The 25,496-nt window shown below is 48.0% G+C and overlaps 1 protein-coding gene across 1 annotated transcript; it reads right to left on the bottom strand.

Annotated features, from left to right (window-relative positions):
• Positions 1-1,938: 1,938 nt before the first annotated feature.
• On the bottom strand, positions 1,939-25,222 carry LOC110579605 (lipopolysaccharide binding protein). Its single transcript, XM_021689276.1, has 15 exons — positions 25,099-25,222; positions 23,351-23,465; positions 22,064-22,192; positions 18,965-19,120; positions 18,301-18,364; positions 15,371-15,434; positions 13,250-13,341; positions 12,579-12,755; positions 11,184-11,243; positions 9,762-9,929; positions 8,493-8,560; positions 7,942-7,984; positions 5,666-5,729; positions 4,763-4,839; positions 1,939-3,133 (listed from the first exon to the last, which is right to left on the bottom strand). The coding sequence occupies exons 1-15, from the start codon at positions 25,220-25,222 to the stop codon at positions 3,089-3,091; spliced, it is 1,446 nt and encodes a 481-aa protein (XP_021544951.1). The 3' UTR covers positions 1,939-3,088.
• Positions 25,223-25,496: the final 274 nt, after the last annotated feature.

Raw genomic sequence — 25,496 nt, 5'->3', positions numbered from 1 at the left:
GAGGCGCCTAAGGAAGCCTCTGCCGAGGGCCTCACATGGAGAGACTTAGACCGAGGGATGCAAATATGCAAAGAGCATGACGGGCGGAAGCATCCCCAGATACAACGCACGGGCTGTTCACCAGGTCTGGTGCAGGGAGGCCAGCCTTCCTCCGGGAGGCCTATCAGATAAAGCCTTTCTAATCGCCTATGGTCAGGCCTCAGAAATCACATGTAAGTTTTTGGTGAAAATGCCAGACTTTGGTTAAAAGGAGGAGGTGGACTCCTTATTTATAAAAGCAGAGTATTGGAAACAACCTTAAGAGCCCATCAGTAGGGGATTGGTTAAATACACTGTGGCATCTCCCCACCAGGAAACCTTATGCATCTTTAAGAAAGAGGAAGTTGTCTTGTATACACACAAGCGTGAAATTCTGTGTAGCTATAAGGAGGGGGCGTGGGGAAGTCAGGGAAGAGCAAAGGGGGAGCTACAGCTTGCCATCAAGAGGAGGGTCTCCAGGGCGGCATTGTAGTTTGGTGGGAGGCTGAGGTCCATGGTGCAATGAGACTGTGGCCTCACGAGGGTTCTGTGACAGCTCAGAGTTCCGATCATTAATAGCAGACTGTCTTGTCCCAAAGCCAGCCCTTCTCTACAGGTCTGAGCTGTCCAGGAGAGTCATACCCACAGTCAGACTTCAAGGTGCTGGAACCTGTTATGAGCCAGCTGTGGGTCCCCTGGACCTAGCCCAGCAAGATATGATGACACTCTGTTACTAAATGAATGTGTTTAGTCTCACTGGGTAAGAACGGCCTTTCCTTGCTTTATGAATAACAAATATTTTGTTCTTTTACAAATAACTGTTCTTCCCCTGTCTCATAGCAAAATGGTTGCCCCATACTCATCAAGGACTTGCCTGGGCTCCCCTGAGTCTTTTCTTGGACCCATCCCCTGGGATGTTCTGGAATGTCCTAGAATGTTCAGAAGGTAGGCTTGCTTGCAAACTGGCCTAAGTTTCTTAAAAATATGCGCAGGAAAACAACTTTTCCAGGCATTGTGGCAAACAGTTTTCTAGCACGTTCAGGATTTTGAGCTGGTGAGCTCCTATTCCATTGTGGGACCGTGTGCAGGCCATGTCAGGGCCCCACCCATCTTCCCACAGCCGTGTACACCAACCTGATTTCTGCTTGCTGACATTTGTATTTCTTTGCCTGAGAGGTTTCTATGGTTGCTAGAGCCCTCTCTGCGAAGACTAGGAGAACCAGAGAACTCAGGTCCCCCAGAAGCTCCCTTCCACGAGTGAGTGGTGGGAGATGGTATATCAATACTCCAGCTTCCGTGGCCCTTGGGTGTGCACTCTGAGGAGCATTCTGCATTGGCTCCCAGAGTTTCCCCAGGAGAACTAAGCTGCGGTCACCCGTGGTTTGATCATATACCCTTTTTGGCTGCTTTCCCCCACCCATCCCATTTTCTCTCCTCCACTAGAACTTCCCGGGATCTTCCTCCAAATAAATTACTTGTACTCACCTCCTTGTGCCCGGGGCTGCTTCTGAGGAGCCCAAAGTAAGGCAGGTGATAATCGCATCAGCCGTTTACCAGCACCTAGTATGGCCCGGGCAACCCCGAGGGCCTGATAGGAAGTCCTGGAGTCCCTGAGGAGGGATTCCCAGCCACAGTTGACAGGTGAGGACACGGGACTTGCCCGGGGGCCCAAAACAAGTACACTGGAGTCGAGGCTGGCTCCTTCCACCACACCTGAGGCAACACTCTTAAGAGCAGGGACTGGAACTGGGTCTGCGTTGCCTCTACTTCTCCCACGCTGAGTCTACAAGCAGGAGATGCTCAGTAAGCACGTCCAGCCAATAAGTATCAAATGCCCAGTGCAGCTAAATAAGTCCTTTTACATGGATCACCCAATATCACCATGACAACAGGCTCGGGAAGTGGCTATTGTCATTATTTTATAGATGAGGACCCTGAGTGGGGGAAGGGACCTGCCCAAGGCCACATGGCTAGTAATGGACGAAGCCCAAGTCTGTCACCTGTCCACCATAGGGATGGATGATGCAGGTGGACGAGTGAACCAAAGGAAAGAGGAGGGAGGACACAAAGCCATGGCCTACTTTACCAACAGCTGGGTGACTGCGCATTGTCCCATCTTGGAACATGTCTCTGTCACACAAAGGGTAAATGGGTCTATTCCCTGTGAATGATCTGTTAGCCCGCAGCTCCATCCAGCTGCTCATTAACACAATTAAAAAATATATCAAACGAGCCTTCTGATTCCCAGTTCCCGGGGGCCCAACCACATAACTTGGAAATGACTCTTTAGTAAGTCTGATCAAAGGCTGGTTGTTCAGTAATTAGAAATCATGGCCTCTTCCTCCGGGCTTGGGGCTCATAAACAACAGTTGGATGAGCTTTTTATTTGGGTCGGACCAAAAACCTAGAGGGATCCATTTCCTCCTAATTTACACCCATTTCAGTGGGGAAAACAGCAGGAGGTTGAGTTTTGGCTCTGGGAGACCCACTGGTTCCCTTGTGTGCTGCAGGCAAGACGTGAGGGAGGGAGCACACACTGAAGCGAGCCCCTGAGCTGCCCGTGCACCAAGAGAGACAAGCACCTTCCAGAGCGGGCATTAGAGCCAGGACCAGGGCTGGGTGGGCGTCCGTGAGACCACAGATGGGGCTGACCATCCAAAGACCCCTCAGACAAAAGAGGGTGGGTGGTAAGGAGGTTCATCTAGAACACCAACTGGTTCCTTCATTGAACCATTCAATAAATATTTATTGAGGATCTACTAAGTGCCAGGTACAGGGATCAGAAGGTGACTAAAAAAGATGATGCCCACCCTTAAAGATAGTCCAGGCCAGGGCGGGAAGATGGTCCGTCCTGGGTGAGGTGGGGGCATTGAAGCCCAGAGTCAGAGAGGGTATGGGCGCACCTGCTGAAGAGAAGCAGTGTGGGGGCAGAGGCCAGACGGACCTCTCCCCCGGAGCTGAGAACAGAGAAGTCTTCATCTTCCCAGAATCACTGGGAATACACGGCACATCTGGAAATGCAAGTTGCCGATCCAGCTGTGGCCTCCAAACCCCGGCTGTGTCCCTGCTCTCAAGCTCTCACATACTGGAGGTTGGTGCCCAGGAACAGGAAGTCCTAGGAGAGACAAGACAGGACAGCTTGTCAAAAGCATCCCCTATGCCAAAAAAATGCATCTCCAAGATAAAGGGAGGCCCACGTGAGCGGGAGCATGAGCTCTGCCAGAAACCAGGTCAGTGCATAAATCTTGAATGCGCCTCCATCCCCAAGGTCTCCATAAAGCACAGCTTTTTCCAGCCACCCTCTCAAAGGTGGCAATTTATCTGTCATTTCCCAAGCTACTGCTGCTTCCTGGCAGGCCCCATAAATGTCCTTTGTGTCACCTAAATTTTCTCTCCTTCGCGAATAACACAAAATTGTGCGCCACTGAGGTTTACTCTCCTACCTCCTTGGAAGTTTCCATCACCCGAAGGGGCGGAAACTATGAACTGGAGGCAAAGTCCAATTCTCTCCCACAGTGATCCAGCCCTTGCCTTTGGGCGTCAAACAAATGACCTCAAAAGTCTGCTGAACATGAGAGTATATAATAAATCTTCTGATGATTTCCCATGTGCCCAGCTGAGGCCAGCTGCATGAATTGTCAGGTCTTACTTCAAATAACCAGCTGTCTGACTGCTTGTAAACTCTCAGCAGTAGGATGTTGAGCATCCCTGGGTCCAAAAGGACGTTGGATATTAGTCTTTCAAACACAGCAGTCGGTCATTGTGTCCATGTCCCTGACCATGCTGCTGCCCTTCCCTGTCTTTTTTTTTTTTTTTAAGATTTTACTTATTTATTTGAGAGAGAGCACGAGCAGGGGGAGGGGCAGAGGGAGAGGCAGAGGGAGAAGCAGACGCCCCTGCTGAGCAGGGAGTCCGATGCGGGCCTCGATCCCAGAACCGATCAGGAGCTGAACCGAAGCAGGTGCTTAACTGACTGAGCCATCCAGGCGCTCCGGCCCTTCCCTGTTTTTAGTGACTGTTATTTGCTGGATGTTGACGATGTACCAGACACAATGCATCATCTCCTTTACTGCTCATGGGGCTACCGACCCAGTCATCCCACCTTACAGATTCTATTCTAGAAAGATAACCTGAACCATGGGCACAGACTGACCAGAAAATACTTGGTCAGAATAGTGGAGAGAAGAGTGAAGAATCAGATATATTCTTTGGTATGGAAATAGTTCAGTAAATGATGTCTCTGATGGATAGAACTGTTGGTTCTATTAATGGTTCTATGAACCTTCGGTTAAGCGTCTGCCTTCAGCTCAGGTCATGATCCCGGAGTCCTGGAATCAAGACCCCCACTGGGCTCCCTGTTCAGCAGGGAGCCTGCTTCTCCCTCTGCCTGCCCCTCCCCTTGCTTGTGCTCTCTCTCTCTGACAAATAAATAAATAAAATCTTTTTAAAAAAAAGAATTTAGAAGAAATTTTCAAAACTTACAACTGGCTCTCAGAACCTGCACTGTTGCCATGGCAATGTTTTCAAACTGAGCTGGTCTTGAGATTCCCCCAGGTCACCCACAGGAGGGGTGCCACTTCTGAAGGACACGTGGGTGGTAGCATGGCGTCTAGTCATGCCTGGGGTCTCCCTCCCCCTTCTGAGCTGCGGGGCCGGACTGGGTCCTGCCCACTGAGCTATGGCTCTGAACCTGGAAAACTAACCACCCCCCCAAATCCTCAAAAGCCCACCGGAACCCACTGACCTTGTGGATCTCGAGAACAGGGTCATAGAGCCGAATATCCTTGAGCAGAGGAAGGGGGAAGCCTTCTGCCAACTTCTCTGGAGATTGAGGCATAACATGGAGAGAGATTTGTTAATAAATAACCACTATAAATAAAGTAATAGAAAAAAATAAGTTTCTCTCTGCCAACTCTATACACAATTTATTCCCATTTAAGGATCACCAAAGATTATGAGGTAGATAAGACTATTATTTCCATTTTACCGATAAGGAAATTGGGGCACTGAGTGGCCAAGTAACTTGTCCTAGGTCACACAGCCAGAACTGGGATATCAACCCCGGCAGGCTGCTCCAGGAGCCTGGGTTCCCAGCCTTGGTGCTATATGGGAAGAGTAGCAGGTATGGGGCAGCAGATGCTCATGGTAAGAAGCTAGTGGGCACCTGCTCTCTGCCCTCCACCCCCGTCCTGCTTTCTGTTGCAGCCAAATGAAGCAGGGCTTTGTGGAAACAGTGTTTAGGGCTTTATGCTTTATTTTCTGACTAGCGAGTTGCAATTGACTGGGGAATGTGGATTTAGAGACAGGCTGCCCTGTGCCCTCTGTATTAGCTTGGTCCTCAGTCTTTTACCTGCCATTTCAGGGTATAGGGGGCACACTTCTGCAAGTCCCTCCTTCTCTCTTAGAAGGAGGCTTCCTGTGCTCCAAAGAGTCCCTCAGTCCCTAACCCTCACTAGAGCCCCTGAGGGAGAGGAGACCACCTTCAAAACGCCCATCTCATAGGCCGCTGAAGCTCAAAGAGGAGCAATGATTAACCCAAGATCACTCAGCCTGCAGGAGAGCCCTGTTTCCCAGCTCCAAGTCCAGTTCCTTTTCCCTCAAAGAGCACTGTCTTCCTTGACATGGAAAAATCCCTAGCAACTCTCACCGTTGACCTTGGGGTAGAGGGTGTTGAGAATGTAGTAGTTGAATAGCGCCTCCAACAGCTCCACCTGGTGGAGAACAGGAGAGATACACCGTGACCACACGTGCCATTTTGCCCACCAATGAACTTCCACATGGCCACCCTGGGGTGGGGGTAGTTCTGTATGTGCCGACATGGCAAACAAGACTGAAAAAAGCAAATTTCAGATAGATGCCTACATCGTGCTACTGTTTTATAATATAAAACTATTTTGAGATACACATTTATTTGTGTGCAAAGGGATAGAAACACTTGGAAGATTATACACCCAACTGTCTTTCCTCTAGGAGAACATCAAGGTTTGGCTTAGCTTTATCTTTAATTTTTTTTTTTTTACAGTTTAATTTTTTTTTTCACAGAATGTTTTCCTGAATTACTTGTGTAATAATTTTTTTAAAAAAATTCAAAACAAAAATTATGAAATACAACTTTTAACACTCATCATATAGCTGGTATATAGGGCTCAGAGCATTACATATACATCTGATTCAGTTTTTACAATAACCCTTTGAAGTTGCTATCACTGCCCCCATTTCACAGACCAGAAAACTGAGGCCCACAGAATGAAAGTGACATTTAGAAACGGGGCAGCAGGGGTAGAATTTGAACCCAGATTTATCTGATTCTATAGTTCTTGCTTTCTGCATTCCATGTTCTGAACTCCTGATAAGATGACTTTTTGTGAATCTTTACATACGAATGTTTTACCTCATAGGACATTTTTACATGCCATGCACAGATGCAATATTAGTGTGTCATTATTCACTTCCTCCTTCATTCCCCGGAAGGGGTCATCCTTTGGGGTCCCTGTGGGCCGCATCTCTCCCTACAGTTTATGTGGTTGTTCCTACTTCGTAAATCCATAAGGGAGGGTCTGGGCAGCGAAGGGCAGAGGGAGGCTGGCCAGAGGGGCCAGTGTGGGCAGGATGGTGAAAAGGAAGACAATTATTGCAGGTTAAGGTCTATCCATCTCCTCCTTGGCCTGTGAAGAGGAGCTGCCTTCACCCTGCCCTCCCTCTTGTCAGAAATCTCTCCCTGGTGTATGTGCTATGGTGAGCTCTGTGAATTGTGTAAGACTGATGAATCACAGACCTGTACCCCTGAAACAAATAATACATTATATGTTTAAAAAAAAAAGATAGTAGGAAGGGAAAAATGAAGGGGGGGAAATCGGAGGGGGAGACGAACCATGAGAGACTATGGACTCTGAGAAACAAACTGAGGGTTCTAGAGGGGAGGGGGGGGATGGGTTAGCCTGGTGATGGGTATTAAAGAGGGCACGTTCTGCATGGAGCACTGGGTGTTATATGCAAATAATGAATCATGGAACACTACATCAAAAACTAATGATGTAATGTATGGTGATTAACATAACATAATAAAATTTAAAAAATGTAAAAAAAAAAAAAAAAAGAAATCTCTCCCTGATCACATCAGCCCACATTGATTTTCCCACTGTCTTTCTTACTTCAATATGGGGCCATCCATTTTGCCACTTGTTCCTCCTTGTGGAAATCACCTCTTGGTTCAGCCTGCCCAGCAATTAATTCCTCTTGTTTTAATAACAGAGTCCCTACTTTCCCCTGGAGAACCCTCCTTTCCAATCTCAGTCCATATGGTTTCAGACTAGACGTCCTGGCTCCAGAAGTGTAGATGAAACCCATGTTTGGTCAATTGGCCTTGTCCAATTTTTAACCACAGTGATTGGCTAAAGAATGGACACATGACTCAGATTCACCTAAAGAGAGCTAGCATCTGGATTTTTTAAAAAAATTAAACTACAAAATTTTGAGGTTTTTCCATCAGTGGGAAAAACCTGTCTGAGGATGAAGCCAACACAGATGAAAGCAGAAGGGAGGGATGGGGAGAGATTCTTGATGCACTAATTTGAGCACCTAGATCCAGTTATGCCTGAAACCTCTTTTTTAATTTGTTTTTTAGTTTTATGACCCTATGAATTCCTCGTGTTGGCTTAAGACACTTTTAATTGGTTTTCTATTCTTGTAGTTAAAAGAATTCTGTCCAACAGACAATTTAATTATATCTTATCTTCTATTGGGATGTAACTGTTCCTTGGCCCTGTGTATCATGTCCTCGAGAACTTCTATACTTTTCTACAGCAGAGAGTAGCTCTTTTCATTTTTCTATTTTCTCCTATAGGTGCTATAGCATTGCTTAGTAAATATACTAAATTAGTTAATACTTTAATCACTTCATAAATAAAAACAATGATAACTTACATTGAACACTCCAACTTTAGACTCTTTCAGCTCCACTTGTATCCTGTAATGAATCAGAGAAGATTCAGAGATGGGGGCATAATGCCCATGGCAAACCTAAGCAATGTAGGGGTCCCCAGAAAGGAGGTACTGGCTTGAGAAGACACAGAGCCAACGTAGGGATGGGACTGGAAAAGATGTTTAAGACCCAAAACCAGTGATACAACCTCATTGGGAAGACTCACAGAGGGGAGGTGGGTAGTGTATGTCAGAAAGTCAATATAGCTGATGTCGAAAATTTACAGATTAAGAAAAATCAGTATTAATAAATTCTTTAGAAATTTGGAAGTTATGGGGATTAGGTGGAAAGGAAGTTTGTGGAGGCAGGACTAGTGGGGGAAAAGAATTGGGCCAACTGAGGTAAAATTTAAGTTTCCTTCCCCAATGGCAGCCCCTAACATCGAGAAGAAGATCTACTCACATCCCTACCCCCAGCTACAGAAAATCAGCTACAGTGTCCAGATGGAAGGAACCCAGTTTAATGCCTCCATGTGGGCAGGAGGCTGACTTACTTTCCTGGTTTCAGGAACCCAGTGATCTTGCTGGTGTTGAAGGTCAACATGGCGGACATATTAGTAGCCTGGAAATTCCAGTAGAAGAAAACTGGTTTAGATGAGAAAGGCTGTCATGTACAGGAATGATAACTATTAGGACCAGCTGTTTCCTTTAAACAAACAACTCAGTTAGTTAAAGCAGGAACTTGTTCACTAGACTGTGGACTCCCAGAAGGCTCATCATAGGTACTCAATACATATTTGAACTTGGACTTGAACACTTTTTACCTTAAGTTTCTGACTATGATAGTGATTGAACTTTGAATAGACAGACTACCAAGAGGTGTAGAGTGCCTATCTCTGGAGATCTCTAAAGACATCGTTTCTAGCTATCTCAGGGCTAAGAGTCAGTCCTAGGGGTGATAGTAATAAAAATAATATTAATAATATTTTGTTTTAATTTACAATATATTAATAACAACAAAATCAAATTGCAGATATAGCATCTAGGAGCAATTACCCTTCCAGAAATTTGTCTTGTTGAGTTGCAACCCTGAAACATCCAGTGAGCAGGAACCCCAAAGGACTCAGAATCCCTTTGCTCTTAGGGATTATTGAGAGAGACCCCTCTCAATATTTAACTCAGAGGGACTTTAATATAGGGAACTGGTTACACAGTGATGGAATTGCCAAGAAGCCAAAGAGAGCTAGAGGGGCAATTTAGAGACTAGCAGAGGTAGGACGCTGCTTCCACCCCAGGACTGGAAGAACAGAAGTAGGGACCAGGGTTATGGGAACCACCATGGAAGAGACACACTCACTGCCTGAGCCTCTGTCCAGGACAAAGACAGAGGAAGAAATATTCGGCTTCTTCCTTCCTCCCGCCCTCTAGTCTCTCGACAGTGTTTTCCATTGGCTGACTTGGTTAGAAGTCAAAGTCCAGGGGAGCCTGGGAAGTGTAGTCTTCATGGGTCAGATATAGATGCAGAGCAAACAAGTCAAAGACCCTGATGCCTTCCTCCCAACAATAGCCCCATCTCGCTTAGTGGGAGATACACACATTAAGCAAATAAACCTGCAAACAGCTACATAGGTATCTTTATAATAAATGCTATGCCGAAAAACGATAGGGTGCTTTAAGGGAAAAAAAATGACAGGGGGCCTAAGGTGGTAAGAGGCAATCAAAAAAGTCCTCCTTGAGGAAGTGATATTGAAGTTGAGATCTGAAGGAAAGGGGGAGAGCATGCAGAAAAACGGAACAGCATTTGCAAAGGCTTTGAGCCTTACCACACCAAGCTGGAAGACAGGCCTCTTGGCAGAGCTGGGCAGGAGCACAAAGGCTTCAATCTCCATCAGGGGAGTCAAGGACAGATTCCCAGGGCTGAAGTTCAGGAATGGGGCAGAGGCCATTACTCCCTGGAGCTCCAAGTTCATGTTGGGGTACAGTCTGGCTAACTGGGGGCAGAATGAGGATATTATGTCAAGAGAAGGAAATATGCAGGTTTGCCAGGGGGATCCCGAGGGAGTCAGAGAAAGCCGAGAATGCTTTTTGATTGATGTTATTTTCACAAAATGCTCTGTTCCTTTTCCTCTTAATGGTGCACCTGGAGATCTTATCTTGCCCTGTCAGACATCTGGAGTCTGTATATGTACTTCACGGCTGCATTGGGTTCCATTGGGCACGGGTACTGTAACTGATCTAGCCACAGTGAGCATCAGGTGGTCTCCAAGGTTTTGCCCTTATAATGATCATCCCTGTGAATACCCTTGGCTGTTGGGGGGAGGGGTACGTTCCTAGAAGTGGAATTGCTGAGTCAAAGGTCAGGATGAGTATTGTCAAGCCTTGGATGTTCGACATGACCGCCTGTCTGAGCTGCGCCTTGGAGGGGACTGGGGAGGTGGGGGAGAGGACAGTGGATTTCTGTGGGATTGAATGAGGAGCTTAGCCCTGTGATGACAGAGTTGCTGTAGCAACTGCTGGAAACAACCCCAGGTCCTTCCTGGGAGACTGGTTAAACCAGCTATGGTGAGTCCATATGATGGCAGGCTGGATGCCCATGAGAACATGAGTGAGGAAGCTCCTTTTCTACCTCTGCAGAATGATCTCCCGGAACAGTGAGGCAAAAAAGTAAGGTACAAAATGGTGTGTATGATATGTCCCCATTTGTGTACAAAAATGGAAAAGATTCACAGCATTTGTTGGCATATACATAGAATATCCCCAGAAGGAGGTAGGCTCTGGATGGGAAGTGGGTGCTTAGGGGCCAGGAGTGGATGGGAAATTTTCCACTCTAGAACCTTTTATGTCTTTTGGATGTTGAACCATGAGAATTTATTATCTGGTTAAAACATAATTTTTAAAGCACCAAGAACAGTGCCTGGTCCCTAGTGTGCCCTCTGTAATTGTCTGATGTTATTAACTAAGGTGTATTTGAGGGGACATGTTGGCACTCCTTGGGATTTTCAGATATCGTCGGCAAAAGACTGGGCAACCCAGGGTCCCAGAGACAGGGCTCAGGCCTCTGTTGTTGGGCTTTGGAGAGAAGGGGCCCCGAAGCCAGCAGAATGAAGGCCCTGCCCTCCCTGGGGGTCTCACTGCCGGCCTTCTGACTCTTAGTTAAGCCGAGAGTAGCTCTGTGGTTTTAAAGGGAAACTCCTGGAGGCTAGTGGGCTTGGCCTGCTCCTGCCAAGGTCTGAGAGAAGGCTTACCCTGGGGACGAAGGGGCGGAAGGACTTGGTGGTCAGCCGGATGTTAGAGCCAGGGGGAACCTGCAGCAAAGAGACACAAAGTTTTAGGGTGCTCCCGCAGGAACTGAAGGTCTGAGAAAGATGGGGAGGTGGAGGGGGGGGGATGTTCAAGACTGCAGCTTCTTTGACTACCTGGGTTGCCATAGCAATAGTGAGATGCCTGCCCAGCACTCACCACAAGCACCAGTTGCTAGGGTCCCGGCTGCTCTCCTTGGCACATAGGTGACATGTGGGACACACTCAGAGGGTCCGTGAGGGTGAGATTTGTAGACATAAGGACCTAGGTATGGTTCCTGGCTTTGTTCCCGTGTGGTCACAGGCCAGTCCCTTCACCTCTCTAAGCCTATCAGGTCATCGTGAGGGCTAAATGGGGTGGGGTAAACACAGCGCCTACACAGGGCCCAGCGCATAGCTGTTATAAAACACAGCTATTCTGACCAGTCCACTAAAAGAAAGGACAGCACCACAGGCGGGGTGCCTTACTCAAACATGATAATAGAAGCAAAAGGCCTGTGCAAGGGTGAGAAATCACCCAAAAGACCACAAGCCACCCCACCCACCCACTAGACGGGCCCCCATCTATTATCAGAGCCAGCTGGACCATCGAAGTGGGGCTGCGCTGTGTTTCCCTCATCATCCTGACATTGTTCACGAGGCCTCAGCTTTACAAAAAGCTACAAGAAATAATCTTCTGAAACCCAGAAATTTTAAAGAAACTTGAGAATTATTAAAGATGCAATCCACTATAAAATTTAATATTCCTTATACAAAGCCCCATTTGAAACACTTGTCTCAGAGGTAAGTCCTAGGAAGACCTTGTCTCTCCTTTTACCACGAATCACTAAATCATGGACCTTTTCTACTTTGGCTACAAGGAAGCTCTCAAGTAGAATTTTTTATTTAAAAAAAAAAATCAACTTATGGGCATGGTATTGTAACTGTGCTTTACTTTTAACTTGGTCTTAATTTCCTATTCAATATAACTTTATGCATTTATTAGTGTATCTATTATCCTGCCTCATTTACTAAATTTTTTAAAGTTTTTTTTTTTTAAACCTCTACAAACCAAGCAGGAGAGAAAATATGAATTAGAACAACAGGTCTAGATGGGGGCAAAAGTAAAATCCAGACAGGGAAGTCATAATCTTTCACAGTTCTAAGGGAGAAAGGATTTTGACTCGAGCTTCCTGGCAGCCAAAGTGAAAAGGGAAATTGTGCTAATTTATGTATTTCCTTGTCTGAATCTTTCTTCTCAGTAACTTCCTATTTCATTGATGTAAACGAGGTGGGAAGGAAAGAAGGAAGAAGGACAGGTTACCCTGTCATTTGTAAGTGCTATTCCGCCACCATCCTCACCATGTCATCTGTGATGGAGAAATTCAGGAATCCTGACTCATGATAAACCATGCTGGCTGTGTTGAAGACATAATCAGAGATGGCAAAGTAGACCATTCGGTTGTATTGCTCAGGAAGGCTCATGACAGGAGCAAGGAAGCTGACTGGGGAATAGTGATCACGGTTAAAAATTTCACCCTGGAGAGAGAAATAGGATGCATTTGAACTTTTCAAAGTCTACCCCAGCACTGGACATCTGAGCTAGGCAGTTGTTTATATATGAGGTGGGGGCACTGGCAAGTCACTGTCTGAAACTACCATTAAAGGTATTTTCCTTTGGGTCAAAGTGTTGTGTGTCCAGAATCTGTAAATGAAAAGCTCCCCAACTTTGGCATTTTAACCCATAGTACCCTCTGCACCGCCTAGCCCAGTTCTGATTGACCTCACTTGCATGGTGGTCAAGAGGAAGGAGGGGAAGAGGGTGGGTTTCAAGGCTGAAGGCTTGTAAGACAACTGTTGGAGCCCTGATCCCCACCACTCCATATTGTCCTGCCCTCAACACAGCTGGAAACCCTGGGGAGATGAGGACAGACCTGAAGCCAGAAAGATGGGAGGCCCCAAGTAAGGGCTGGCCATGAGGGTATGCTACGCTGGGGCCGAGCCTACCCACACCCCTGCTCTAGGACTCTCACCTTAAACATCACATCCAGCATTTGGGCTGTTGCCCGAGGGGCTTCCATTAAACTGTAATCAATACCAGCGAAACTGTCGATCTCTGTTTTGACTGTGAACCAGGAGAGGGGCAGGATTAGGAGCCAGGTGATGGGCGCTCTGACTGATTCACATGCTTGTCACGTTCTACAGGGCCCCCTGCCCCTCTGCCTCAAGACCTTCTACCCAGCCCAGCCCCGGAGCAAAGAGCTGCTCCTCCAAGAAAGAGAGGACATGGTTCTATTGTCCCACTGGTGGGTTAGCCATGAAGGGGGTGGTATGCTCCGCCTAGAGCCTGAGTGGGTTCCAGGGTCTCTCTCTCTCTCTCTCTCTCTCTCTCTCACACACACACACACACACCTGAGGGCAGGAGGAGCCCAGTTCTCGCAGCCCCTCCACACCTGGAGCTTCATGCCAAAGAAGCCACAGAATGGGGAGAATTCTCCAATCAAGCGAATTGTTCCCCAGTTTCCAACTGAGGCCTTGATATTCAGGGAAACTGGCCTCCTATCAACACAGACCAAATAACCAGGAAGGTCAGGCCATGTCCAGAGGGCCCAGAAACTGCCCTCCAAAGCCCTAGGGGAATGGAAGTCCTGTGTCCCATGCACTAGGTTGTCTGTGGCTGCCTGGGCCTCCCCTGAAAGACAGCTGCCAACAAGTGAGGGTAAGGCCCGGGGGCCAGGGCCTCACAGAATACCTCAGACACATCCATTGGATGGAACACTACACAGCTACTAAAACCAAGTCTGTGGCAATCATTTTGGAACACTGGAAGGATCTGATAATGCAGAACCTACGTCTGCTACATGAGCCTGCAGTCGCTCTCCTAGGTATATACCCAAAGACATGTGTCCATATGTACTAGAATATTCATAGCAGCACCTCCCATAATGGCCCCAAAGTGAAACTCCCCAAATGGGCTTCAACAGCAGAATGGATAAACAAAGGGAGGGACACCCACACCGAGGAGCGGTACCCAGCAAGGAAAATGAATGAACTCTCTCTGTGCAGCAGTATGGATCAACTTCATCTTTTAAAGTTGAGCAAAGAAAACCTTCTGCTCTTGATAGAGGACTCGAAATACTACGTGGTGCCATTCTTGTACAGAGTGCAAAACTAATCTTTGCTGGGAGAAGTTGGGATAGTGGTTTTCCTTCAGTGGGGGGCAGGGGCAGGAGCTGGGAAGGGTTCTGAAAACCCCATCATGTTCTGTTTCCTGCGCTGGGAGCGGGGACGTGCCTGTGCTCAGTTTGGCAAAATTCTTTAAGCTGTTCACTTATGACTTGAACACTTTTCTCTCTCTATAAACCTCCACAAAAAGTTTTTTTTTTTTTAAAGATTTATTTATTGAGAAAGAGAATGAGCAGGGAGAATGGCAGAGGGAGAGGGAGAAGCAGACCCCTCGCTGAGCAGGGAGTCTGATACGGGGCTTGATCCCACGACCCTGGGATCGTGACCTGAGCTGAAGGCAGACGCTTAACCGACTGGGTCACCCAGGTGCCCCAAAAAGTTTTTTAAAAATGAGATAAATTTATGTGCGCTAATATAGAAAGATATCCAAGGTATGTAAGTTACAAAAGAAACAATGTCTACTATGTGTAGACTGATATATGTTCATAACTTGGCACATACACATGTATTCATGAACGAAAGGAATATATAATGAATGCATGTTTGAATGATCATGTATATTTATATTTTTATATACAAAAGAAAATATCTGAGGGGTGACACCCCAAACAGAGGTTACCTCTTGGAAGAAAATTTGGGGAGGAAGGGATACTTAAAAATTATTACCTTCGGGGCACCTGGGTGGCTTAGTCGGTTAAGCATCTGCCTTCAGCTCAGGTCATGATCCCAGGGTCCTGGGATCGAGCCCCACATCAGGCTCCCTGCTCAGTGGGGAGTCTGTTTCTCCCTCTGCCTCTCTCTCTGTGCTCTCTCTCTCTCAAATAAATAAAATCTTTAAAAATAAAAAATACAAAAAATTTTAAAAATTATTATTTTCTATACTTCTGTCCCATTTAATGTTTTATAAGGCATGCTTATGTGCTTATATAAATTAATAGAGTATCCCGGGGATGGGTGGAGTAGCCTACCTGGCAGAGTTTGGAGATAAGGCTGTAGGTCTGAGGTCACCGAATTCTGGAGCATTTGGCAAATCTGAAAAACACAGGAGGAGAAAGCCTGAGCGGGTCCCCCCAGCTTTGGTCTGCCACTGTGCTAATTGCCGTAGTCATCGTCGTTCATATATTAGCCCATTGATCGATTCCACAAAAATGTATCAGTGCTCATCACGTGCCATGTGCCAGGAAACAGAAATGATCAAAAACATGCAGGTCCCCATGTGGACCTCAATGGGGCCCATCTGGACCTTTCCAAGTTTTTCCTGGGGCTGGACATCTGAGCTAGGTAGTCAGCTACCCAGCTGGGTAGGGTACCTTGGCTGGAGGCACTGCCTGAAATTCCAGCCTGAAAGATACTTTCCTTTGGGAGGTGCTGGCCCCCCCAGAATTTAGAATTGAATAGCAGAACTAGACAGTCAGTAGAAATACATAAGTGTGTACTTAGTAGATACTTCTCAAATATCATCACTTCACAGGTTGGCTGGACGGATCCGTATTCCACGTTTCCCCACACACTTCGTGGTGGCCACTTGAGTGGCATGCTTCTCAAGATGAGGGAATGCATGTTCCCAAACCTGGTGGCTATATTTGCTCTGGTAATTGCTTGGAATATCTATTGTGTAAACCAATGAAATATGACTGAGAAAACCTAAGTACTTGGGAAAGGTGAGCTGCTTAGAGAAATTTCTTGGTGTGCACAAGAAAAGGCTTAGGAGGAAAAAAATCATAAAAATCTAGAAGGATTCGGCACTGGGATTGCTTTGCAAATGTCTTTGAATTCTCACTGTGGTTAAAGAAATCTGAGCTGGAATTTGTAGCAAATCAATGTTTCATGCGCAAAAGACAAAGTCCAATGTCAATCAGGAGACTATTTTGAAAGAACAGTTCTGGGCCCTGTGTCACAATATGACAAATGGATTTATATTTACTTTATCTTAAAACATTTGCAGTTACATGTAAATATTTTCTTTGTTCGTGCATGTGTGTGTGTGTCCCCACGGTACAAGTTGTTTTGATTAAGCGGCCACCACCTTCTGCTCAGACGGATCCACGTATATAAGGAAGGAGAGGTATATGGGGGCTGGGGGCTCCATGAGCATGGGAGGTGGCATTTTAAGGGCAGGTAAAAGGGTGAGCAGACATGAATCAGGCATGGGGATGTGGGGAAGCTCTATGCTGGGGGTTGGGCAGGCAAGAGGTGAAATCTTAACCTCCCTTTGCAGACAGCTTAGTTTTGGGAAAGGAGTTTGGTCTCAGGTTGTTGCCAAAAAGCAAAGAATGGAGTGGTGAGGGACAGTCACAGCTGATTTCACGGGAACCAGGAAACTGCTGGCCTCAACTAGAGACTGTTCTCTTATTGATTTTCCTTCAGACAAGGGCCCATCAGATCTTCCTAAAGGCCCCCCTGGATGCCCCACCCCTGAGGGGACTTGCCTGATGGGGGAGGGAAGGCCTTCGGCCCTCAGTCCCAGACTCATCACAGGACCTCCTAGAGAGGCAAGTTAAGGGTGTTGTAGGTGAGTTAAACAAACCTGGGTTCAAATCCTGTCCAGTCCCCCACTGGCTGTGTGACCTTTGCAGAATCTCTCCCTGCTTTTGAGTCCTCACCCACAGGATACAGTGACAAGGCCAAGTGCTTCCCAGGGAGTTTTGGGGGGTGAGGGGGCTGAGACAATGAGTCTATATGGCCCAGAGAGCAAACATGCAGGAAGTGGTTATTCTTAGCCCTGCTGGTCAGATACCATCAGTGGGGAATTTGAAAGATCCTGTACCAGGCTCTTCGTTTTCCTAGAAGAAGGAAATTTCTGAAGACCCATAAGGGTCAGGGATCAAGTGAGATCTCCATCTTTCCCAAGACACCCAGCCCCTAGAAGGCCTTTGGTATAAGCTGCTCCATATTCTAGGAAGTTCGAATGCTGACTCAGCTCCTCACCAGCAAGGTAATGCACACCGCTGAAGAATACTATGTCCTACTGAGAAAAGCATGGCAACATGGAAATGAGGTGCTCAAGAAGGAGGCTGGCATATTTCCCAGGCTCACCTAGACCCCAGGACCCCAGAACAAGAAAAGGAACAGAATGCAGTCTGCCACTCCCCATCTCCAGGGTCTGTCTGCTATTCCCACCTCAACCCCCAGGGGCACAAGACCAGCCGTGGGCCTCAGTGGAGAGTGTGTGTGTGTGTGTGTGTGTGTGTGCGCGTGAGTGTGGTGTGTGTGTGTGTGTGTGTGCGTGTGGTGTGTGTTCCTCTTTCCTCCTTAATGAACTTCTCCCTTCCGAAGCACAGTCTTTGCTACAGACACAGCTCCCGGTCCATGATACCTCAGAAATGGGATTTTTGGGGTGAAGTATTTGTTAACATGAAACCTCTTTGTTTTGTCAGAGATTTCAAAATTTGGGAGATTTCACATTTTTTTAATGGGAAAAAATGACACTCTGTGCTGCCTTCCCCTCCAGGGCATGTGCTTATGAGCACAGCCAGGTAGGAACCAGGGCTCCAATCCGGTTCTCACATTTCCCAACTGTCCTGTTTGGTGTCTGCAGGCACCTAAGTGCTGATTTCCTTTTTGGCCTTGTGGAGTGCAGGGCATTAGGGGGCAGGGACCAGTGAGCAAGGTCAAAGAGAGGGAGGGGCAGGAGTCTCTGTTCGCTCCCGCTGTTTTACCATTGGCTGAACATCGAACCATTCTCTGCCTCACTAAACACACTTGGAGTCCAGGGACCTACATTTTGACCCAGCTTGGCCACGCTCCATGACCTTGGGCAAATGATTTGTCCTCTCTGGGCCTTGGGCCTAAATATGTCTGGGCCAGTCAGCCTGGCCATCCAGGGCCAGAGGCCAGTGAGGGTGTCCACCTAGCCCTTGAGTGACACAGCAGATGCCAGAAGCTTGGACATTCCTACCTTGCTCTCCAATACTCTGCGGAACCTGGACTCAATCTCGTTGTGGAAGAGATTCAACAGCCACCTAGGGAGAGAACAGTGGACGGTCAGCTGTGTACCACTGAATGCAGGGACAGTAAGGCAGTAGAGAAAGCCTGGCCCTGGCCTCTGACCAGGCTGGTCCCCAGGGGAGCCCTCCTCACCCCATCCTGGGACCCTGCTGTGTCTCAGAATCCTGGAAAGGATGAAAATGCAGAGTCCCACCTCCCAGCAACACTCGTTGATTCAGCGTGTCTGGCATCCCAGCCACCTGCTGCCCCTAATCAGATTCAGTAGATTTAGGGGAGAGGCTTGAGAATCCATATATTTCTAATCAAGGAAGCTGAGGCTCAAAAATATGTCCCCGAAGACTTGTACATTGTCCACACACTGTCCGGAGGCCAAAAGCCCTTGTGTTCCTCTAACAGATTTCATTCATCTGATGGTGGTCCCCACCAGTATTCCTGGCTCGAAGCTGCATCTGTTAATCTCAGCAGGGTCCCCCAAAGAATGACCTCCAAGTGCCTGTGATGTGCCCCTGCATTACACCTGGACATATATATTTATCAGAGGCCAGGCCTTGGGCTGGATGGGCCTCAGGCTGCACCCAGGGGTCAAGTGGGCCAGTGTCTCAGTGGTGACTTACCCCAAATCTCCCGATATGTCCACCTCCACATCTCGAATGTGGCTGCTGCAGCCAGGGGCAGTGACGGTGGGCCTCCCAGAGGGCTCCCTGCCCAAGACAAGGTTGACCGAAATGGTAATGCCCTTGACCTGCACATCAAAGGAGCCGTATAGTTTCCTGGAGGAGATAAGAGAAGAATTCATCCATTCCTAGACTAAGATCAGCCACCATTTGTGGGTAAAATATGAAGCTTGATTCTTACCCCAAAATAAGTGGAGCTGGAATAAAAATTTAATTGGGAAAATTATTACAAAGTAAAGATTTATTACAAATAAGACCATAAAAGATCAGGAAGAAAGCTTGGGTCTAGTTATTTCTGGGAACGGGTGAGCAAAAGCCTTTCTATGTAGGATCCAAGTCTCAGGAGGCTTAAAGGAAATGGTTGATAAACTTGACAGCATAGAAAATTAAAACTTCAGTGAACAAAAAAAGTTAAAAAAAAAAAGAAAGAAAGAAAGACCCCGCATGGTGAGCCAGCCAAAGAGCTAATTTCCTTAATACACAAAGAACAAGCTCATATAAATTAATAAGAAAAGGACAAAACAACCCAAAAGAAAAAAATTAAGAAGAGGGATCAAAGATATCAAACAGGAAGTTCAATTGCAAATAAGCATATGAAACATTATTAAAAATGAAAATAACAATGATGCCAGTTTTCACCTGTTGGATGGAAGTTCTGAAGTTTGAGCAGGTATGGGTAAACAGAGGTCCCAGGGGCTGTAGTGGGAAGAGCACCTCTGGAATATAGACTGCTGGGAACCATCCTCACGCACATGCCTTCGATCTTGGAATCTTACTTCTAAGGCTTTACTCTGCAGCTCTTCCCGCCCAGATATATGAGTGGGGCAGCTCATGGAAGCAGCATGGGTCATAGCAAAAAGTGATGAACCACCTAAATGTCAGCTAGTAGGGACGGGTTCAGTAAGTCATAGGCATCTATGCCACGCAGGCTTTAAAACAAATGAGGGTAGGGGCGCCTGGGTGGCTCAGGCAGTTAAGCGTCTGACTCTTGGTTTCGGCTTCAGTCATGATCTCAGGGTCGTGAGGTCGAGCTCTGCATTGGGCTCTGTGCTGGGTGTGGAGCCTGCTTGGGATTCTCTCCCTCTCCCTCTCCCCCACCCTGCCCCTTTCAAAAAAAAAATAAAAGAATAAGGGTGAATGTGGTCTATCTACACAATGAAGTATTACTCATCCATAAAAAGGAGTAAGGGACTAATGCATGCTACCATGTGGATGAACCTCAAAAATCTTAGGATAAATGTAAGAAGCCAGACACAAAATGTCACTAATGAGGTTTCTTCTGTTCTTTTTTGTATTGAATCTTCAAATATGGTGTTTCACGCTTATAGCAGATGTCAATTTGTACCAGCTATTTTTCGAGTACTCAGTGAAGACACATGGCTAGAAGTTACTGTATTGGACAATGCAGGTCTATGAAAAGAAGGGCCATATGCACCCCAATGTTCACAGCAGCAATGTCCGCAATAGCCAAACTGTGGAAAGAACGAAGATGCCCTTCAACAGATGAATGGATAAAGAAGATGTGGTCCATATATACAATGGAATATTACTCAACCATCAGAAAGGATGAATACCCAACTTTTACATCAACATGGATGGGACCGGAGGAGATTATGCTAAGTGAAATAAGTCAAACAGAGAAAGTCAATTATCATATGGTTTCACTTATTTGTGGAACATCAGGAATAGCATGGAGGACATTAGGAGAAGGAAAGGAAAAATGAAGGCGGGGGGCGGAATCAGAGGGAGAGATGAACCATGAGAGACTATGGACTCCGAGAAACAAACAGGGTTTTAGAAGGGAGGAGAAAGGGGGGATTGGTTAGCCCGGTGATGGGTATTAAGGAGGGTACGTACTGCATGGAGCACTGGGTGTTACACGAAAACAATGGATCGTGGATCACCACATCAAAAATTAATGATGTATTGTAAGGTGACTAACATAACATAATAAAATAAAAAAAAAAAGTATAAATATGGTCAGGTCACCCAGAAAAGACTGGTCAACCCTCCTGTTATGGGCTGAATTTTGTGCCCCCACCCAGATTCATCTGTTGAAGTCCTTAACCCCAGGACCTCTGAATGTGACTACATTTGAGGCAGAGCCTTTAAAGAATTGATGCCATTACAATGAGACAATTGGGGGGACACCTCGCTGGCTCAGTCAGTGAAGCATACTGCTCTTGATCTCGGGGTTGTAGTATGAGCCCCACGTTGGGTGTACAGATTACTTAAATACATAAACTTAAAAAAAAAAATGAGGCCATCAGGGTGGGCCAGAATCCAATCTGACTGGTGCCCTTATAAGAAGAGGACACGGAGAGACACTGGGGTGCATGCACACAGAGGGACGACAATGCAAGGTCACAGCGAGAGGGCCATCATTTACAAGTCAAGGAGAGAGACCTAAGAAGAAACTAGGCCTGCTGACACCTTGATCTTGGACCTTGGATCTCCAGAAGTGTTGTTGAAACCACCTAGTCCGTGATATTTTAGTATGGCAGCTCAAGCAGACGACCCACCTTCCATCCAAGGACCCTGGAGGTCAAGAACAGTTCAAAGTGCTAGGGAGTTCGTGCCCCTGGGAGCCCCCCTTGACCAACGGCAAACAGGAAGAAGGGGTCATAATGGCTGAGTTGGGGTAACTCAGAGGTGTGCTCTGTCTGTATGGTCTCCAGAGCTCCAGTCGGCTGCTCAGCTGACTTCCTTCCCTCCCTGTCTCCCTTTTCCACCCCCGTGGATGTTTCCTTAGGTCATTTCCCAGATAAAGTACTTACGCTTGAATTCTTGTCTGAGGGTCTGCTGCTGGGGAAAGCAAACTAAAAAGACCCAGAATTTTCTCATTTAGGTCACCCACAACCCTATCAGGGAAGCATGAGAAGGGAAGAGACTCAACTAAGAGCCGGGCCTCCAACCCCTGTGGGCTCTTTCCATCCACCATGGGGCCTTTCCGATGAGCTAGGAACACCTTGGACCCAAGAAGGATGGGACAAAGGCCAAGGCCTAGGGCCCAAGAGCCTGGGAGCAGAGTCCACTTACACGAATGCTTTGCGCACCTTCCACTTGCCCTGGACTCTGATGAAGGAGTCAGAGATGGTGAGACTCAGACCCTGGCCGGGCAGGGGCGTCAGAGCAGAACCACGCAGCTCACAGCTGTTGATGCTCAGGCTGAGGTGAGAGACACGGGGAGCACGGCGTCAGCCCCAGCTTGGCTCCGGCCTCAGCGGGGCTCTTGCTCCCGCCCATGCCGCGCCTCACTCCCTCCCCGTGGGGACTTGGCTGGCAGAGCCGGCTCCAGGCAGGCGTGGGCCCCCCCACTTCCTGAGCGCCTGAGGCGTGCTCTGTGCTGACCATGCGGCCATGCTAAGCGCGTTTCCTCCTCTATGTCACCTGCGCCTCTCAGAGGGGTCAGCGCTCTTCTTGTTCCCTGTTTACAGAGGGGGAAATAGAAATGCATTTGCCCAAAGTCACACCGTCGGGATCAGAGCCCATGAACGTCATGATCCTGGGTGGGATCTGGAGTAGGGCACATCGGCACACCCCTTTGGGTTTGCAGCTCCTTCTTGGAGCCATCCTCTCCCTCGAGAGATCCAGGTGGGGATTGGATTCAGGGAAGGCCGAGGCTGGCCCCAAGAAAAGGTACAAAGTGCTGGGAGAAGCAAACCAAGACGACACATATTGTGGGGCCGTCAGTGGGAAAACAGTGGTCAAGTTCCATTTGATATGCCCGGCACGTGGTAGTCCTCAATAAATGTTTGCTAATGGACTGAATTAAAGAAAGAATGAGTGGAGCTTTCAATGGTAGTGGGCAGGCAGGGTGCTGAGCTGTGACTCGATTGCCCTCCTCCGTCGCCTGTTCCTCCACAAGTGTTTTATGCCTTTTTTTTGGCATCAGCCGTCCATGTCTAATGATCCTTTGAAGACTCAGCTCAAATGCCACCGCCTCTGGGAAGTTTTCCTTGACTCCCCTGGGTGGACAAACCCTAGCTCTAACAGTCGGGCTACTATATTTAAAGTTTAAGGTCTATCTTCCCTCCCGGACTACACGCCGAGGCCAGACCAAAGCCTGGATTTTCACAGTGTCATCCCCATTTTGCAGATAAGGAAACCGAGGCTCAGGTCACACAGCTAGTAGGTCTTCATTGATATTTGCTGGATGAATGAATAAATGGGGGAACCTAATTTCCTCCCAGGACTTCGCTCTGAATGCTGCGAGGAACTCTCCCATTGCCGCCCCAAGGAAGTCCTGGGGTTCTCCCTCCCCACCCTCCAGAGCCCCACCCCTACCCCCCGCCACCTCAGGGCCCCAGCAGAAGGGAGCCTCACCTGTGGAACTCAAAGTGCCCTCGGCCAAAGGGCTTGATTTTGAAGTCCCCAGTGAAGTCAGGCAGCATGATTCTGAGCAGTTCCTTCTGCAGAACCACCGACCCCTCCCTGGCCACTGTGGACAGGAAAAAAGCAGCAAGTCAGCCTGGCCTGCCTGCCTGCCTCCCCTCTAAACACTTCAGTGGCTTCCACCTGCTCTAGGGAGAAAGGCTGACTTCCTTATAAGCATTAAAGACAGTTCCAGACTATTGAGCCCCTGTTGCGTACCAAGTGACATGAGAAACAGGAGCATCACTGCATTTCACGTGGTGCTGTTATGTGGGTGCCCAATTTGTGGGTGAGGGAACAGTGTCTTTGTCAGCAACCACACAAGGGGAGGAGTGCTGTGTGCGTGGGTGGGTGCTCCTCTGTTCTGTCCTTCCCAGCGTCTAGCCTGTGCAGAAGACACTGCAGGGATTTGAGGGATAGAATCCTGGCGCCGGCATCTCTCTAGCAGGGTGACCTTGAGCAAGACTTCAGCTTTACCTTCTCCATGGCAATGGCAACAGAACTTTCTTTACTGGGCTGGCATGAAGATTAAAGGAGATCACTGCAGAGCACAAAGGGGGTGAGGGGGGATGACATGCACTCCTAGCTTTGGTGCGTGGCTCACGCCAGGCACTCAGGCCTGGAACAGCAAAGCGGGGTTTATGTTATTAAAAATATGGAAAGGACCAAAATATCCAACTCTAGCCAATTGGCTAAGTGAACATGGTACAATCAATCACACAGTGGAAAGGAACCAAAGGCAAATTTTGCCTGATTTAGGATTTCAATATAAACAGCTCTTACTAGCACTCGTTGTTTGTTCGGATATATGAGGGACCCAGGATTCTGCCCTCAAGGAGCGCATGTGTACACAGAAGACCAGGGGCCTCCTCTCTTTCCAACTGGCACTCCTCCCTCGAGAGAATGCCCATGCCAGTACTTCTGCCAGAATGCTACCGCTCGTCCCTCGCCAAGTGCCACTCATCTTTTGTACCGCCCCGAACCTCCTCCAAGAAGCCTTCCCTGATTTCCTTTCCTCTGCTCCCAACAACCCTACCTGGGGAAATGTTATTACCCCATTTAACAGATTAGGCAGTTGAGGCTCCACGAATGTGAGGAGAGCCCTGGTTCAGTTACCATGGGGAGTGCTGTATAGACGACTCAGCTCCCTACTCTCTGGATGGATGAATTCGGACGCTTTGTTTCAGCATCTTTTTCAAAAAGTCATCCTATTTTTGTTCATTCTCTAAAACTGACATATACATAAAAGACATTGCCAGATCACTTTTAAATGTTTCTGCGGCCACGTAGCCAGCCCTCAGAGCCAGAGACGGCACAGTCCCAGCACCCCCACAGCCTCCCTCCTGCCCTCTCTGGGTCACAGCCTTCCTCTGGGGGCCACCACCATTCCGCCTTCTAGATTTAAGACATATGTTTTCAAACTCTATCAAGAACTTTCCGGTGGAATTGTCCCTGTCAGTGGGTAGTGGCTGGGTTCATAACCTCTCCTGTCTTCTGGCGGCTCCCCCTTCTCAGCTCACCTTCCCACTCTCCTGTGCTGTATCCTGGAGACTTTCTCCCAAATCAACGCTTGCTCCAAATCCTTCTCCCTGTCGGCTAGTAGGGTCCCCCACTCAGACAAGTAACGTGCCCAAGTAGCTCCAGAGAAGTCTGGCGCCCGGCAGGTCGGCCAAGTCCAGCCAACAGCCACATCCTCTTACCATACTCTAGGCCCTTGTCGGTGATCCTGGCCACCAGGCCGGGGTTGGTACCCAGGGCGCCTGGAGTGGACGTGAGCAGTAGTCTCAGCAGTAGAGAGGGCAGGGCCCAAGCCATGGCCCTCATCCTGGATTCCCAGTGCAGTGGCCCTGGCAGGGCCCGCCCCCCCTTAAGTAGCAAGGGGCCTGGGGCAGGGGTGGCTCCTGAGCGGGGCGGTTCCTGGGATCGTGGCATCGGGAATGGGAGGCACAGAGACTGGAACTTGCTTGCGACATTGCTGGGGTCATGGGTCATGCTTAGAAGCCGGTTGCTGCTGCCCCTGGTCAGAGGGTGGGTTGGCCTGGCCCCAGGTGACAATCTGTGTCCACCCTTCCCACAAAAAGACCCCACATTTGTTTCT

This window comes from Neomonachus schauinslandi, chromosome 10, assembly GCF_002201575.2.
Source record: "Neomonachus schauinslandi chromosome 10, ASM220157v2, whole genome shotgun sequence".
NCBI classification, from domain to species: Eukaryota; Metazoa; Chordata; class Mammalia; order Carnivora; family Phocidae; genus Neomonachus; species Neomonachus schauinslandi.
This window is presented reverse-complemented; position numbering and strand designations above follow the sequence as displayed.